Source organism: Carassius auratus, unplaced genomic scaffold (assembly GCF_003368295.1).
Source record: "Carassius auratus strain Wakin unplaced genomic scaffold, ASM336829v1 scaf_tig00215316, whole genome shotgun sequence".
In the NCBI taxonomy this organism is placed as follows: domain Eukaryota; kingdom Metazoa; phylum Chordata; class Actinopteri; order Cypriniformes; family Cyprinidae; genus Carassius; species Carassius auratus.
In genome coordinates this window covers 728,209-746,141 of record NW_020528035.1, presented here as the reverse complement: position 1 = coordinate 746,141, position 17,933 = coordinate 728,209, and the positions used below count along the sequence as shown (strand labels likewise).

The 17,933-nt window shown below is 35.2% G+C and overlaps 1 protein-coding gene across 4 annotated transcripts in view; it reads left to right on the top strand.

Annotated features, from left to right (window-relative positions):
* kif1ca (kinesin family member 1C, a) overlaps nucleotides 1–17,933 on the top strand; it is a 47,240-nt gene that overhangs the window by 10,891 nt on the left and 18,416 nt on the right. For all 4 annotated transcript variants that reach the window (XM_026260000.1, XM_026260001.1, XM_026260002.1 and 1 more), the window contains 11 exons: nucleotides 4,003–4,136; nucleotides 9,301–9,377; nucleotides 9,862–10,041; nucleotides 10,427–10,492; nucleotides 10,664–10,842; nucleotides 11,397–11,508; nucleotides 11,617–11,694; nucleotides 14,871–14,936; nucleotides 15,118–15,196; nucleotides 16,487–16,565; nucleotides 16,653–16,801. In XM_026260000.1, the coding sequence (XP_026115785.1) occupies nucleotides 4,031–4,136; nucleotides 9,301–9,377; nucleotides 9,862–10,041; nucleotides 10,427–10,492; nucleotides 10,664–10,842; nucleotides 11,397–11,508; nucleotides 11,617–11,694; nucleotides 14,871–14,936; nucleotides 15,118–15,196; nucleotides 16,487–16,565; nucleotides 16,653–16,801 (1,171 nt within the window). In that variant the 5' untranslated portion in view covers nucleotides 4,003–4,030. The remainder of the gene's footprint in view (nucleotides 1–4,002; nucleotides 4,137–9,300; nucleotides 9,378–9,861; nucleotides 10,042–10,426; nucleotides 10,493–10,663; nucleotides 10,843–11,396; nucleotides 11,509–11,616; nucleotides 11,695–14,870; nucleotides 14,937–15,117; nucleotides 15,197–16,486; nucleotides 16,566–16,652; nucleotides 16,802–17,933) is intronic.

Genomic DNA, 17,933 nt, shown 5'->3' with positions numbered 1-17,933 from the left:
GAGAGAGTTGTGAGTGCACAGGACACCGGTTGAGTGAGAGGAGACACATTGTAAAGCAGCGTGTATCTGAGCCTTATACAGTCCATGATCTGAGCACGTGCGTCTGGTTTTGTTAACAGTGCAAAGGAAATCTGCGTGTGAGCGGATAGATTCGCGCTCGTGCATTATTTCAATGTGCTTTCGCGTTACAATAATGCGCACTCTTTGCTAGATGCACTGCTGTGCTTTTGCTCTCACCTTTGTTATTGGTAATGTCCTCTATCGGCCGACCTCTAAAAGACATGGTTGAATGAGTTTGGTGTCTGTTCTGATGAAGTAACAGACTTATTTACATCTTCAGTGGCCTTGGGGTGAGAACATTTTAATTATATTTATATATATTTTTTCAGTTCTTGTATGCAGTTTTGTTTGTTAGAGCATTGCATATCAAATTCTATTTAAATATCGGATATAGCAGAGTCTCATCATAAAATTCACCCCAAAATAATTGGCTTAAAAGACATTTCATTGTTCAGAAAATGCTGTATTATCCTTCTGGCTATACTGACACCATTCAGTTGAGAACAATAAACTTCAACTGACTTGAGCTGAATAGTGACATTATTGTACTCTTTATAGTTGTTTCATAACTGATGGACTTTGCAACATCTGCTATTTTCCTGTTTATTACTGTGAAGCTGCTTTGAAATAATTGATATTATATAAAGTGCTATATAAATAAATGCATGCATATATCTCTCTCTCACACACACACACACACACACACACACAGTGAGTTCAGTTGTATTAATTAGTCTGTCTGTAGGCAGTATAAAATTTCCTAATTTCACTGGTTAGCAGTGTGTTGACTGGGCTGATATGATGGTTCAATAACAGTAGCATATGTGAATGCTCTATGTGGTGGAATTGGAAGAATAAGCATTGTTTTCTTCAGTTGTTGGCTTGTTTCATACGTTTTGTTGTAGCTGTTGTAATGCCACACAGCAGTAATTATCATCTTTTATAGTAGCAGTGGGTGTTCCATGTTTTTGTTGTAGTTTAAGTGATTATATTGTCCTGAGGTAGTTCCCATCGTGTGCATCTTAGAGATTTCTGTTGGGCTGACAAGTGTACATGGCTCATTGGCTGCTGGCCAGACTCTCATCCACACGCAGAAGACACCTTGTTGTAAACTGGTCTGGAATGAGTAAAGACATATGGCATGCAGGGAAATCGGGAAATAATGTGAGAATGCAGAGGGTTTCCATTCTGTGATGATGATAAAAATAGACAGTTTAAAGACTTTAATATTTTAAATAATCGCACTTTTAATTCCACTCACATATTGGCATATTCGATCAAAAAATTATGAAGAGATGACTATGTATTAAACTGAACAACTAAATTTTTTTTTTAATTACTATTATAGTATTTGTCAATGTGTTTAAAGCTTTTATTTGAATATTTTAAGTTCTCGTTTTAATTGTAATTTTTTTTAATCATCATTATTAAATGCTTGAATTTTTCCAGTTTTATTGATTTTAGTTCTTTAGGCCCCGTACACACGGAGACGGAGCTTACCCTCGTCTCAAGAAATATCCGCGTCCACACGAAACCGCATAATGATGTAGTATACATGCCAGACCAGTATGTGGCGCTGTAATTCTGCCACAGAGATACACTAAAAACAGAGAAGAAGACTTGGACTATGCTCATAAACCTTGCGCGTGGTACACAAACAAACATGGAACAATACATTTATTAATCAGTGTTAATGTTAGTTAATAAAAAGACAATCGTTCAGTGTTTGTTCATGGTTTTTGTTGCTGTTACGTGACGTAGAGGTGTCTAGGTGACTAGGGGGGAGACGTCATCGTTTCAGGAAATATACGGATTAGCCGTCCAGACGAAAACGCAAAGACGGCGTTTTCGAATTTATCCACTCTGGGACCCGATTTAAAAAAATAGCCGTTTCACCTTATGAAAACGGCGGATCCGTGTGGACGAAACGCCTATCCGTTAAAAAATTTGTGCGTATTCACAGAAACGCGTCTCCGTGTGGACAGGGACTTAATTCACTCAAAAATTTAAATTCTGTAATTGAATTACTCACCCTCAGGTCGTTCCAAACCCAGACCTGAGAACATTGTAGTTGTACTGCTGTGTACAGAGGGTCAGAGAGCTCTCAGATTTAAACAAAAATATCTTAAATTGAGTTCTGAAGATGAACGAAGGTCTTTCGGGTTTGGAATGACATGAGGGTGAGTAATTAATGACAGCATTTTCATTTTGGGGGTGGGTAAACTAACCCTTTAACGAACATTTTATTTGAGTTATTTCTATTTCAGTTACTAAAATGGCTTTTAATAATTTTAGTGTTAGTTGACAGTAACAAAACTCTTATAATGAGAAACATTTTATACTGTATAAAAGTAAAGCTGTATAAATGTGTCATGCCTTTGTGTGACTATTCAGCGGCGGAAAAAGACTTGACAAGAATTCATACGCTGCCAAGCTTTCACTACTAGTGACTATCCTTTTTTTCCAGGCCAAAAACAAAACAAAAACATTTCAAACTTTAAGATTGACTTATGTATTTAGTCTGAACACTTGGCTACGTTTGAATGGCCTTTGGTGGAAATAAATGCATTTTGTAGCCAGATAGTTACATCATCTAACAGCATGAGCTAATCATGCCAACCAGCAATGCTTTAACCCTTTAATCCATAGTGTAGGAAGGTTTGTGTAGGCCTAAACAACATTTGTTCATTCATTTTCTTTTTTTTTTTAAAGTAGAAAAATTAGAAAATGGCTCCTTTTAGTTTTTTTTCCTTAAATGTTTGTTTTTCGTTCAGCGGTAGAAAAGTGACGTGCCAGAAGGATGCTCAATGAGGTCAAGATGCACTAAAGCAGTGCATTCTGTTACACAAATAAAAATATACATTTTACCATACGGCTATAGGCCTAATTGACAGAGTATTAAATAATTTCACATTGATGGATGAAATCAATCTAGGGCTGGGTGATATGTCAAAAATATATTATCGATAATCGCCTTAAAAACAAAAAAAAAAAAAGTAAAAAATGACATGACATACAGCCAAGTATGGTGACCCATACTCAGAATTCGTGATCTGCATTTAACCCATCCAAAGTGCACACACACACCATGAACACACACCCGGAGCAGTGGGCAGAAATATATGCTGCGGCGCCCAGGGAGCAGTTGGGGGTTCGGTGCCTTGCTTCAAGGGCACCATAATCGAGGTATTGAGGGTGGAGAGAGCGCTATACATTCACTTAGGCCACGACTTCCCCATAACACAATATCTGATAATATCGTCTACCTAAGCCCCACCCCCAACACCTCCTGCCGCCACCGAGACAACATTGCCGACATACACCTTAAACCACACACCTTGTTCAGTTTGCTCTTAATTCTTGCAACAAAGTGTGGTTTTACTTTTCTTAGTTTGTGCTTAAATTAACAGAAAATATTAGCTTTGCTGTTATTTTGGTGTTCCAATTTACTTTATTCTTATCAAATGTGTGTTTGAAATGAATTTTGTTTAGGAATAATATTAGAACCCAATTTTAAGTTCATCTTGGTGAAGTTGGACATTCAGGCTGTGATTGTAAGAATTATAAATGCATGTTGATGTCATATAATATTGTCTTCTTGAATAAAATATGCCTATTTTCCTGATGTTTCTCTTTCGTTTTGGCATTATCGCCAGTGTAGACACATTTCATGATGGTAAGTTTAATTATATTCCCTGATTAGAACAATTGCAGCATTGTTTTCAAACTTGTAGTTAGGGCTGTCGCGATAGTCGATAAATCAATTAATCGCACGATAAAAATGAGCTCGATAATATTTTTTCTATTTTTATTTCAATAATGGAGCATGTCATGATGTGATGTGGGGTTAGTCTGGAGCGCAGTCTCTAGTCTGCTATTACTCAGCATGAGACGTTCATGAATACGGTTTAAATTTTGGACATTGTTTCACTTGTCTTTCAGGTGCTGAGTAGGTTAACCAGTAGTCATCATGGCGTCTTCCTCTGTGAAGGTGGCGGTGCGTGTGCGGCCTTTCAACAGCCGAGAGATAAACCGAGGAGCTAAGTGTGTGATTCAGATGCAGGACAAGAGCACATGTGAGTGCGACACACACACACACACACACACACACACAGTGATGTTTTCTTTAATTTTATATCTTCTTTTTTCTGTCTACGCTGTGTGTAGATACACTGCCTTATCTTTGTTTTCAGAAAGAACATTCCTTTTATGTGAACAGATGAATTCCAGACATTTCTCTGTAGTCTGTGGAGATGGTTGAAGTTTGGAGTCAAAGTTATACAGAGTTTTGGTAACTCTAAAGTAAACATGCATCAGCCTCTTTGAAATGATCTTTTTGCTCCATAAGTAGAACTGCGCACACTTTGTTACGACAAGTCTGCCAAATTATCATATTTCCACAGGATTTGTACAGTCATTATTCACAGAATTTCCTATTACCTGCCCTTTCCACAGAGCTTGGCACATGTGCTCCTGCGTTAAAATATTTAGGAACACATTAAGACAAAATTAAGGGTGGAGTGGAAATGTATCAAATAATGTATTTTTTTTTAATTATTATTAAAGGGATACCAGCAGACATTTACAAGCAAAATGATTTGTATGTTTGATGATATGTAAATTAATGCTTCAAACTGTGTATAATAATTATGTAAATATTTATAGTCCTACTTTAAACTGTGTATATGTACACATGTGCACACACAGTTTAAAGTAGGCCTATACATTTTAAAAGTAAAATCTCTAGACTAAATAATACATATTCAGTAATAATGATTTCCTAGTCTTTCCTTCCTGTGATGGCCTAGGCAGAGGCTACCAAGGTTTATGGTAAATTAAAATGCTAGATACAGTCAATAATAAAACAAAAATGTAATTAAATGCTTTATGCATAATGAATCAAATGAATTAATTACATCCAAAATAAAATATTTTATGTACATAATGTGTGTAAACTGTGTATGTTTTGTATGTATATATAAATACACACACATGCATGCATATATTTGCAAAAAATATAATGTTTATATATATATTAATATAATTATATACATGTAAATATTTTCTAAATATATACTGTGTGTGTATTTATATATACACATAATAAATATACACTGTACACACATATTATGTACACAAAAACATTTATTTTGGATGTGATCAATCACGATTAATCATTGACGAGCACCAATTATAAACAAACCTGAAATACAGTGGGACTAATTTTGAAAAATATATCCTGCTCATTGAAAAATTTGAGGGAGATAAATGATGGACTCTGACAACCATTTACAACCTTAGAATGCAAACATCATAAAGTAAACATTATCATAAGTAAATCAAAAGCAGTCTATCAGCATAAATGCATGATACTTTTGATTGCAGTCTGATCTGAATGCACAGCCTGTAGAACATAAAATAGTGCTGTTTCTAATTTTAGCACTCCCATTTATTCAATGAGTATAGTATTTGTAGCACTTTTCAACACCTTTTACGTTATTTAAATCTATGCCACGCTCCATTGCATGCTAGTCGAGCATGATTTAATTTGTACAATCAACTCCTAATATCTAAAGATCCTGGAGAAATGGAGTTCTCATGATATGTCCCTTTTAAAACTCGTTCCACATTTTTAGTAGTTACTCCTCATTAAACTTTTCCATGGTAGTATCCAAAAATACTTGTCCCCACCCACACGTTGAAAGGGGGAATTTCTGAGAGTTTGGAACCACAGTTCTAAACCACTGTAAAATCCTGTTGTTTGCAGTACTGGCTGCCAGACCTCACATTCTCGTCTTCCTCTATGAAGCATTTCCACCCCACTCTCTCTTCAACTGCAAACTGCAGCGCCGCCACTGTTTTTGCCTCGCCCTTCTCTCTCTCTCTCACACACACACACACTCTCTCTCTCTCTCTCTCTCTCTCTCTCTCTCTCTCGCATGCTCTATATCTAAAGAATCTGCCGGGCTGGCAGTCTGTTTGCTTTGACCCCCCTCCAACACAAACACTGAGCTGTTTGAGCTCAAGGTAGCAGTGCTCATTGTTACCCAGCAGTGCTTTATTCTGCTGGGGCCTTCTCCACTCTTTGGCTTCGTTTTAAAGACCCTACTCACTGGAGTTTTACTTTTAAACCAAATATATCTAAAATCAATTACACCAAACTGAATTAACAGTTTTGCTCCCTTTATAAACTTTAACATAAAGGTCTATATCCTTTCTTACTAAAAAAAAAGCTTAATCACAGCCAATCAGAACATGCAGTGCTTTCAAAATAATGGTGTGAGAAAATGATTATTCATCAATGAATTATGATTTTGATTCTCATGAATTGGAATGGGTTGTAATTTTTTTCTTTTTGTTTTGTTTTTTTATAACCACAACTGTGTCACTATTGCATGTATATGTGTGATAGAAACAGCCATGCTCTTCTCACTGCCATCTATCTATATATCTATCTATCTATGGGCTGTGATTTAGCATGTTCATTTGGTGCAAATAATTATGTTAAACATGTTAAAATGATTAACCCATTTAACGCATGCACCCTGTCCCGACCTGTACTTCATCTTACTGTACATTGCATGCAGTTGCTGTTGAACATGATGCGGAAACAACTGTCTGACTGCATGATGCATCTTGAGACTTTTAAAATGTGGTTATATGCTCCTGAAATTTAAGATTCAGTGCTCATGTATGGGGTTTTGTCTTATATTATATCTTAATAGTTTAGCAGTATCGCATGAGCAAGACTGTCCCCCCCCCCCCCCAAATGTTTGAACAAGTGCAAATTGCTATTTTATACACCAGGTCAATAAACAATAAGTTAATATTGTATTACATCGTAGAAACAATATCAGTATTATCCGTTTTTGCTTAATTTTGAAAACCATTATATAGAATTTTATTTTAAATTTTTGGGAGCAAATAGAAATGCCGAAACATACTTTAAGGATTTCTTTCTTATAAAATCCTAATTTGCCCTTCCACAAATTAAGGTCTTCAAAAGGTCTTAAAATGGAACAGAGGTGCGTTCACACTTGGTTAATTTGCCTTGTCTGAACCAAGGTTGGATTGACCCACCCCGCCCCAACTAGACTGCATTCATAATTATTGTATTTGGCTCAGTACCATGGTTCATTCGAGTCATCAAGCCAGTAACTGTTTAGCCCATTGCTTAGTAACGACAGCACAGGAAAATGTAAAATGCTCTTTTATATTTATGTATTTGAACTGTTTTTTTTTTCTAAAGCTTCAGTACATGACAGCACTTACATCTGTCTTATGAATGTTCTGTAGTCTAACAAACACAAAAGGCAGCAGGAATGAGATTTACAGCTCTCTGCAGTGCGTCAGGAAAGGGAGTGAAACACACACACATTTTTATTAAATACATCATTAACTGCAATCTTTGGAACAGAAATTAAGATATTTTTTATTAAAACTTAGAGCTCTCACACCCTGTATATGTATATACAATCAGGGATTCAACCGTAATTTTACAACACTACGAGAATATTTTTGTGCACAAAGAAAACTAAAATAGTGATTCAACAATTCTTCTCTTTCTCATGATACTCTCAACAATGGTGACATGCCGCTGCAGACAGGATGAAGAGGAGAAGAATTGTTTAATAAAATTGTAGATTTTTGTCACAAAAAGGATTCTCGTAGCTTCGTAAAATTATAGTTGAACCCTTGATGTTACATGGACGATTTTACCGATGTCCTTGCTATATTCCTGAACCTGGGAACATTTCAGATATATTTTCTATTCAAGGTCTGAGAGCTCTCGGATTTCATCAAAAATATCTTAATTTGTGTTCCGAAGATGAACTGAGGTCTAACAGGTTTGAATTGACATGAGGGTGAGTAATTAATGGCAGAATTTTCATTTTGGGGTGAACTATCCCTTAAAACGGACTCTGGTTACGGTTTGCGGGTGTGCATCCGAGTTTGCATTATCCAAAGCAAACTTTGATGTCAGTTGAACCAAGGTGTGCACCAAAAGTGCTAGTGAGAAAGCACCCTTAAATCCATAAAAACCTTTTTGAATTTTTTTTTTGAGTCTGTTGTCTGATATTTGCTTGTTTAAGTCATACTCAAATGCTCAATTCATTTAGATCAATTTCTCATAAAACATGAGTTCTTCTCAAGTTATATTGCTTCTCAAGTAAATGTATCATGATTTAAGAATCTTTATATATTTGCACTGGAAAAAAAAAACAGAAGTACTGACGAAGAACATCACTGTGTTTTCATTGTGGGCAGGGTTTGGCAGGCATATTGTGTCAAAGGTTGTTCTGAAACTACTGAAAGAAATGTGAATGGAGGCGAAGTGTTGTGGCCCTGCAGTATTTGCCGAGCTGGGATGTTTCCAAGCTCATTGTGATGGCTAGACAGGACTGTGTTGACATTACTTGGGAAATACTATGTCCTAAGAACAATTTCCATTGCTCATTGAAAATTTTACTCACTTTTAAGAAGCAGTGACCGCTTACTAGTAATATATAATACATGTATTTCTGTTCTTGGATGCTGATTGGTCATTGCAACATTCCAGACATGATAAATTTCAATATGAGACACCTGCATCCCTGTGCAGCATGCATATTAAGGATGTGCAAAAAAAACTTATAAATGGACTTGGTCTGTGGGTTGAACCATTAGTTAAATAGTCTGTTCAGGAGACCTGTATAATTAGTTTGTATAATTCGATGCACATTTCTTTTGAAAGTATGGATGCTAAAAACAGCCTGTACATTTATTTTGTTATGCACTTTTCGCAATTTAAATTGTTTCAATGCAACTTTAGTGGAAGTCATACTGTTTAGTCTATAATGATTTACCATTTGACAATATGGTTAATATTTGGACAATATTTATAGTTCTTTCTAGCATATAAACACCTGAAAATCCAAAGTTATTATAGGATTTATATAATAAGGCATTCAAGACTGTGCTTTATTGTGAATATACTGTAGTCATGGCTATAGGGGTTGCAGGAACTTTACTGTTGTCCCTTTTCATGCGCTCGTGTCTCTTTAGTTATTTTACATCTACCTAATATTTCAGAGAGTGAAGTATATTTTAGTATAGTATACCCCCCCGCCCCATTTTCTTATTAAAATGATTGTGATGTTATTATAAGGGATACATTTAATCTATTTACTTGTTGAATTAAAATGACTGTGACCAATAGTGTGTGTGAAGTTAAGTTGCTGGATTTTGTCTGTTTTACAGGTATTATTAATCCTAAACAACCCAGGGAAGCACCCAAGAACTTCACTTTTGACTATTCATACTGGTCGCACAGCTCAGTAAGTTTCTTTCACTGAATACATCACATCCTCCCCAAAAAAATAGCTTTGTCTCAATTTCCAGTATAAATAGTTGGGGAGAGAGTGTGAGAGGACGAAGCTGCTGCAACATTTTTAAATGTATGAACCTGTCAATAATTACAAATATTTGTATACCGCTTTTAAATCAGCTTTACAGAAAGGTATACTACAACAGATATTCATGTACCATGAGGTATTTAAAGTCCTTAATTTATCAAAAACTTTATTGAAAGTAATGCCACAATGCATTTGTCTTGTGCTACCAGTGAGTATGACGAAGCTGACTCTGGCACAAAAAAACAGTAACTTTTAGATGTTTTGTATGCAACTGCAAAGAGTATGCAACAGAATATAATCAAGGTGTAAATTTGTTGCCATTTACCAATAATAACACCAATCTTATTCAGATATTCCTCTGAATACAGAAAACACCCTCAGACTATTTTTCACTGTTTATTTGCAGGAGGAAGACCCATCCTTTGCATCTCAGAGGAAGGTGTATCAGGACATCGGCGAAGAGATGCTGCTTCATGCTTTCGAGGGCTATAATGTGTGTATTTTTGCTTATGGGCAGACTGGAGCAGGGAAGTCATACACAATGATGGGAAAACAGGATCCTGGTCAGCAAGGCATCATACCACAAGTACGTTTGTGCAGACAACATGAACGAAAGCTTCCAGTAACATGTATTTTTTTTCTGTTCTCCATTGAGATACTATTAATTGTGCTAAAATACTGTAGGTTTCAGACACCAAGGTTTTGCCGCACTGTAAATTAAATATTGATTGGAGTCAAAATTCAGTTGATAATTGAGACAAAAGATTTGTATTTAATGGAAGCATGAATCCTTGGTTTAACAAAAAACATAGTCAGGTCCATTTATGAAGGAGTAATGCGTAATTCTTCAAAGGTACTAAAATAATTTTAAATATTTAAAACAAATTCTGTACTTGTGTTGAAATTGAACTCCCTTAGTGATCACTCATACATCTCTCTCATTGTGCATCATTTAATGTTTTTCCCCATAGATGTGTGAGGATTTGTTCAGACAGACGGCAGACAACACTGACCCTGACCTGTCCTTCTCTGTAGAGGTATGTTTGTGTGCATCTGAGTCATTGTGTGTGTCCATTTACATACAGTGTTAAAATAACTGTCAGAATTGTTTTGGGATTTCATTAATGCATGGCCTCATAAAGCATGTGAGTTCACATTAAACGGCAAATAAACAATTTCTGGATATAATTTTTTGTTTGTTTCTTTAGGTTTCATATATGGAGATTTACTGTGAGCGAGTTCGGGACTTGTTGAACCCAAAAAGCAGAGGGGCCTTGAGGGTCAGAGAGCACCCTATAATGGGCCCTTATGTAGAAGACCTCTCCAAAATGGCGGTTACCAACTACAGTGATATTGCAGATCTCATGGACACTGGCAACAAAGCCAGGTATTATTATACACACAAACAGGACTATGGTTCAAGTTAAAATACTGTTTGTCTGTTAAACAAATGAGCAATTAATCAGATTATATACATGCATATATGTTTTGAACAGTGGAAGAAACAAATGAATCAAAACAAATATTTAAATAAGTGCTACTCATTGTGTACAGAACAGTTTAAAAATATACATGTAATAAAAGTCCAGATAAAAATATAAAACGCAGCACAGATAATGAAGAAAAGGAAAAAAATAAAACACTAGCTAAGGCAAAAACTTTGAAATAACCAAGTGGATCTGTTAATTTTGACCTATAATCATGTTGACAGGTTATTGACTAACTAACTAGCTTAGTGAGATTCTCTTTAAACACTTGCTCCAGTAAGACGGCAATTGACTTTATTTGCACTTGGATGCATTTTAAAGTCCATAGATGGATGATTTTTAACTTCTGTTCTTGTTAAAGTATGCATGACAGTGTTTAGTTGTGTAATGTGCATTCTTTATGAAGTATTTGACAACATTTATTTGTTTTTTGTGTGTTCTCTATAACTTTAAGGACGGTTGCTGCTACTAATATGAACGAGACCAGCAGTCGCTCGCATGCTGTCTTCACCATCCTCTTCACACAGCGTCGACATGATAACATGACCAGCCTGGACACTGAGAAGGTGTGTGGCGGACATTCGAAAACAATATATATATATATATAATATTTTTTTTTTTTTTTTTTTTTTTGCGTTTTTTTTACTGAGTCTGTTTTCTTGTCTTTGGTTCAGGTGAGCAAGATCAGCCTGGTTGATCTGGCAGGAAGTGAGAGAGCAGACTCATCTGGAGCCAAAGGCATGAGGTTGAAGGTCTGTCAGATGTCATTAGTTCTGAATGAAAGTAATAGTTTACACAAAAACAAAATACTGTCATCATTTAAACGCCCTCATAATTGTTGTGAAACCATTGTTCTGAAGGATGTTCATGCTGCTGTTTTTCAAACAGGAAATGCACACTTAAAGGGATAATTCACCCAAAAATGAAAATGTGATGTTTATCTGCTTACCCCACATTAGTGATGTATGGGTCGTCTCATACCCCGCGGGTAATCCTAGGGTGGGGCGGGTCATTGAAAACAAAATAAAAAAATCCATGTATGTTGCGTGCAATTCCATATAGCCTTTATTAAATATTTTGAATATATATTTTCATATTTTATTACGTTTTTTGATAAGGTTACAATACGAAGGTCTACGTAGCAACGTAACTTGCGCGATGTCCCCGAGGCGGGGGTCTATAAGAGAGATAGATTAGAATGGTTTGACCTAAAAATCTTTGTTTGTTTTCTGCTGAAGAAACAAAATCACCTACATCTTGGATGCCCTGGGGGTAAGCAGATAAACATTAAATTTTAATTTTTGGGTGAATTTCCCCTTTAATAAAAAGTTAAAAATTGATTCATCTGAAAGAAGAAAGTCACATTTAGACTTGTGTCGGTATTCGGTAATGCGATATATTGCGGTGATTAATATGCACGATATTGTTATCGTGGGGACTTCTAAATACCGTGAATAAGTATACATTACAAATGATTCAGAATTTGGAATGCATTTTAAGAATAGTATTCCCATCAGCTGCTTAAAATGCACAACATCGCTGTATGCTGCTTGAAAGAGCAATGATGTGAACAAGCACCTATGACAAGCACATGGAGGAACACGTGAGACGTGCTGAATGAAAACACATTCACTCTCTGACAGCAGATGGCGCTAAAAGGCAGCCCTTACCCTTTAAACACACTAAAAATGGCAGCTGTTACTTTCTAAACCATATTTAAATAATCTTAAAGGGACACCAAGTAGGAATTACTCCCATCTAGTGGTGAAATTGTATTTTGCATTCAAACTAATTTTGCTCTCCAGCGCCTCGCTTTTTCAAATGCGCGTTGCATCTACGGTAGGCGGTATGTACCAAAAAACTTTGACAGGATGTCTTCTAATAGCACTTCGTCGAGTTTTCCTTGAGGTGAACAGGTGTGTTATTTCAAACAAACTGCAACATGACCATAAACAAACGAATGTTACAGTATGAATTACTGACTGTGGAAAACATGAAATATTGTAATTAGTAGTTATGTCTTCTTTATTCGTTATATTTTCTGAATAATGTGCATTGTTAGATATAAAAAAATATTGTAATATAGATTGTAACACTGACTTACCTGTCGAGAAGAAAACTGGCCACTTCAGCGTCTCTTTTGAAATCTTTATCCAGCATTAGCTCTTTCCACCTAGAAAAAGCTTCCCCGACATTAACTCTTGTTTTCTGTAATCTACGGTCACGTTTCCTTTTACGTTCTATTTTTGACTGTTTTGGCGACGATGTTTTCTTCTCCTGTGGCGCGGCATATGTATGGTCCATAATAAGAATGCAATCCAGACTTTTAAACTTGCCGGTGCAGTTTCAAGCGCCTCTCACTGCTCTGCACCTGCGTTTCTGGCTCTGACCGAAAACGCGTTGTGGAAACGCGTTGGCGTAGTACTTTTTGTCCCTCTCTGCTATTATAGTTTTGCAAGATGGCGGAACTACATGGAAGCCTCCGTCGACCTACCTGTCCCATGTATATAAAGATAATAAATTCTTCATTTACGAGGATTAGTTTAAACATTGGCATAGGTATTTGTACACCATTGAGGGCATATTTATGAATAAAAATATTGATTTTAGATAATAAAATACCTAAAAAGTTACTTATTGTCACTTTAAATAACCATTCAGATTTGTGTTTTCCCTATGGTGTTTATTACAGAGCCAACTACTGAAATATTTAGACTTAATAGGCTATTTATCTTCAAACTTTTTTTTTTAATCTGGACTACAAATGCCCTAGATATTGTTTTAAAGTGTTTTTATCTTTTATTGTTCATTCACACTTTACATTTATGGCTTCATTAGTTAACAAACTGCCAATGAAAAAAATATTCTGAACATTCATTAATCTTAGGTATTCCAATATTTAACAACACAATGTTAAAATTGAAAGTTGCAGCTGTGTTATTTAATGAGCTAACATGAACTAAGACTTTTTTTTGACTATTTTTTTTACAAAGATTAATAACTTCTATAGTAAATGTAGCTATTGCTCATTGTTTAGCTGTGCATTTATTGAATGAGCACTATGCGATGTCCGAAATGATTACACTATATTTTATGTAAAATCATTTTCTATTTTTAAACTCTTAGATTCATTTTAAGTAAATTTTTAAATGATTTCATTTTCAAGTTCTTAAATTGCTTGTTTTATTTGTGTGATTAGTTTTCTTCATTACTTTTTTTACTTTCATTTTGAATTACCATTGTGTACGAAATGTGCTATATAAATAAACTTGCCTTGCCTTGAATGTTAATGCATTAACTAAGGTTAACTAATGAGGTCTTATTGTAACGTGATACCTATTGGTTTTTATAGTTCTTTTACACTTTAATGTCTATAACATTTAACTTTTTTATATATTTTTCTGTATTACTTCATTGTATTAAATGTTTAGTTATTTTTTTATAAGAAAAAAAGTTAGGTCACACTTTATTTTAGGGTCCAATTCTCACTATTTACTAACCATTAACTATGACTTTTGCCTCAATTAACTCCTTATTTGCTGCTTATTAATAGTTTATAAGGTAGTGGTTAAGTTAAGGGTATTGGGTAGGATAAGGGATGTCATGCGTTATATGTACTTTATAAGCACTAATAAACAGCCAATTTGTTAATAATAGACATGCTAATAAGCAACTAGTTATTGGTGTGAATTGGACCCTATACTAAAGTGTTACCAAAAGTTATTTAACTTGCTATACAGTATTATGACCACTTTTTTTAAAACTAAATTTCAATACCGTGATAATACCATATACCGTGATAAAAGCATTATCAATTAACCGCAACAGGAAAATTTGATACCGGCATATCCCTTGTCACATATACCTAGGATGCCTTGAGGGTGAGTAATTTATGGGCTAATTTTCATTTTTTATTTTAATTTTTTAGGAGGGAGCCAATATTAATAAGTCTCTGACAACACTGGGTAAAGTCATCTCCGCACTGGCAGACATGGTGAGAACTTTTATTTAGTTTTCTGTAGTTTTTCGGACTCTCCTTTGTTTCTTACAGCTGCTTCAGTTCATTTCTTCACCTCATTTCTCAACTGTGTCTTTTGTCTCTTCATTGTCCTGTAGTGTTTTGTCTCAAATGTCGAGTTCTTTGTGAAGAGTAACAATTTGTTTCCCCTCCACAGCATGGCTCAAAGAAGAGACGCTCTGATTTCATTCCCTACAGGGATTCTGTCCTCACATGGCTATTGAGAGAAAATCTAGGTATGTCTTGCTGTCGAAAGGCCTATTCACAGACTTGAAACCATACATTCCAACACATCTGCTCACCACAGGGAGGAAAATTAGTCTGACAAGAGAGCATTTTTCATTTAGAGAGACTTTTTTCACTGAAATAAATTCATCGACCAATAAGATGCTTTTTGTGTCACGTGTTGTTCGATTCTGTCAACGCGTCAGGAATGTCCCTTTAGAGGATCTGTTTTGTCTAGTATCTAAAACCAGTTCGGTCTGATACCCAAAACCAGTCAACAAGAAGTTTCTTTGATCCACAACTAGTCATTTAAGTAACTCTTCTATCATCCCAAGAGGGAGAAATTGTGTTTCGACAGTACATCTTGAGATGGAGACACTCTTGCTTTCTAACAAACACAACCAAGCCACATAAGATTGAACGGTAACAGAAAAAAAATCTAAAATGAAATGAGTACATTTTGTGATGCATATTTTTCATGTGGGGTTTAAGTAACATACAAGGGTGCAGATATCAGCTGTGTGTATTCTGAAAGTTTTAGATAAAAAAAAAAAAAAACATAATAAAAATATTTAAAAAATCAGTGTCAAGGAAATTCACATTTAAAAAAAAAAAAAATGTAATCTTAAATTAATATTATCTTCATTTACACTCACCCTCATGTCATTTTAAACCCATAAGTCTTTTTTTATCTTTGAAATAAATTAAGATAAATTCAGTGTAACCTGAAAGATTTTTGTCCTTCCATTTGAAAGTCCAAGCAACCTAAGTGTCACGTGACACTGAAGACTGGTGTAATGACACTGAAAATTCAGCCTTGATCACAGGAATAAATTCATTTTAATAATAATTTTTTAAAAGTTGTTACGTGTTATCATAAATAATAAAAATCTTCATAAATGCAGCCTTTGTGAGTATAAGATACTTACTTCATTTACCGTATTTTCCGGACTATAAGTCACACTTTTTTTCATAGTTTGGCTTTATCATAGTTTATCAAAATTTATTTGACATGAGCCAAGAGAAATGAACCAAGAGAAATGAACCAATAGAAAACCGTACCGAGAGGGCGGCTGTAGACGGTAATGCTTTCTCTTTGTTCTTGGGTCTAAATAAATGCGACTTATAGTCCAATGCGACTTGTTTTTTCCTCATCATGACGTATTTTTGGACTGATGCGACTTATACTCAGGTGCGACTTATAGTCTGAAATATACGGTAACTTAAAAGATGCAAACAAATCTTTAATCAGCTGTTGTTACTGCTCCACAAAGATTTTAAATAAGTGTTTGTGTTTAAAGGTGGAAACTCTCGCACGGCCATGATCGCTGCTCTGAGCCCAGCAGATATTAATTATGAAGAAACACTCAGTACTCTCAGGTAAAAACACACACGAGCGAACCATTGTTCTTTTCTACAATTCTTTGTCCTATATGCACTGTATAACCGGCATGTGTCCTGCTGTAGGTATGCAGACAGAGCTAAGCAGATAAAGTGTAATGCTGTCATTAATGAGGATCCAAACGCACGTCTCGTCAGGGAGCTGAAAGAGGAGGTCAACAGACTCAAAGAGCTCCTCCTGTCTCAGGGACTCAGCAACCTCATCACTGCCTCAGGTAAATATACAGATACACATGCAAACCCTGCTAACATTAACAGTTAGGTCTCATTAACCCAAAAAAATAAAATAAAATAAAGGTCTTAAACCCATTTTTAGAGCCTTTGAGATTTTCTAATAGACATTCATTTTCAGTAATCCGCTCCGCTCACATACTCTGCTCGGCGCGGGGAAGGGTTGAGCCCATTCGGAACTATAGGAGCCCTGAGTTGGGCTTCGGCAGATGTTTAAAAGAAAATCGATGTAAACCACACATTTCAGTTAATCGATAAAATCAATTTATCACCCAGCCCTAATAGCTAGGCTATTTTAGTTCCCCTCACTCCACAACAAATTATTTCAATTAACAGTATTTAGAAAATAATAAGAATTAAAAACAGGCCTTTCAGAAGCAATAGCAATATAAACGAAAAGCCAAAACAAATTAATTTATGCTAAAATGAAACCGAAACCAGCGTGTCTCTCAGTTGACACAAATTAAAATTTTTCTGTATTCATTATGTATTTGAATGCCAAATTATTATTTATGTACTTCACTTTCCAGTATCCAATATGTTTTGCATACGATTATGGGGGTAATAATACAGTGATTTAAACTATGCAGTGTTTTTTTCCAAATGTTTGACTGACTGAATTTTATTATGATAATGAATAGGCTGCGGTAGCAAAGTTTAACTGTGTGCATGCATGCAGCGCTGCACAATCACTTGAGTTTTTCCTTCTAACAGTGAAAGCAATTACTCATTTTAGTCATAAAGATAATCAGAATTGTAAACTGTTTGCCTTTATTTTTCTACATTCACAAAAAAAACTAATCTTTGTGTGTAAAATAAGCCTAAAGAAAAATAGGATGCCGCTTTCTACCATCGGTTTCCTTTCATACAGCACAAAAAGAATCAAAACTGCGTTTTTTTTTTTTTTTATTCATTTTCGTTCATTTATTATTTAAGTAAAAATTTATTTCTTGTTTAGGCGTATTTATTAGTTTTCTATACATTTAAATAAATTCTAAATTAAAATAATTTAGTTGGTTAACTGTTAATAATTGGTTAACGAGCGTCGGTTGTTGGTTAGGAGAAATAACCGAAATTAACATCCCTAATTGTCATTGTTAAAAAAACTGTTGTACT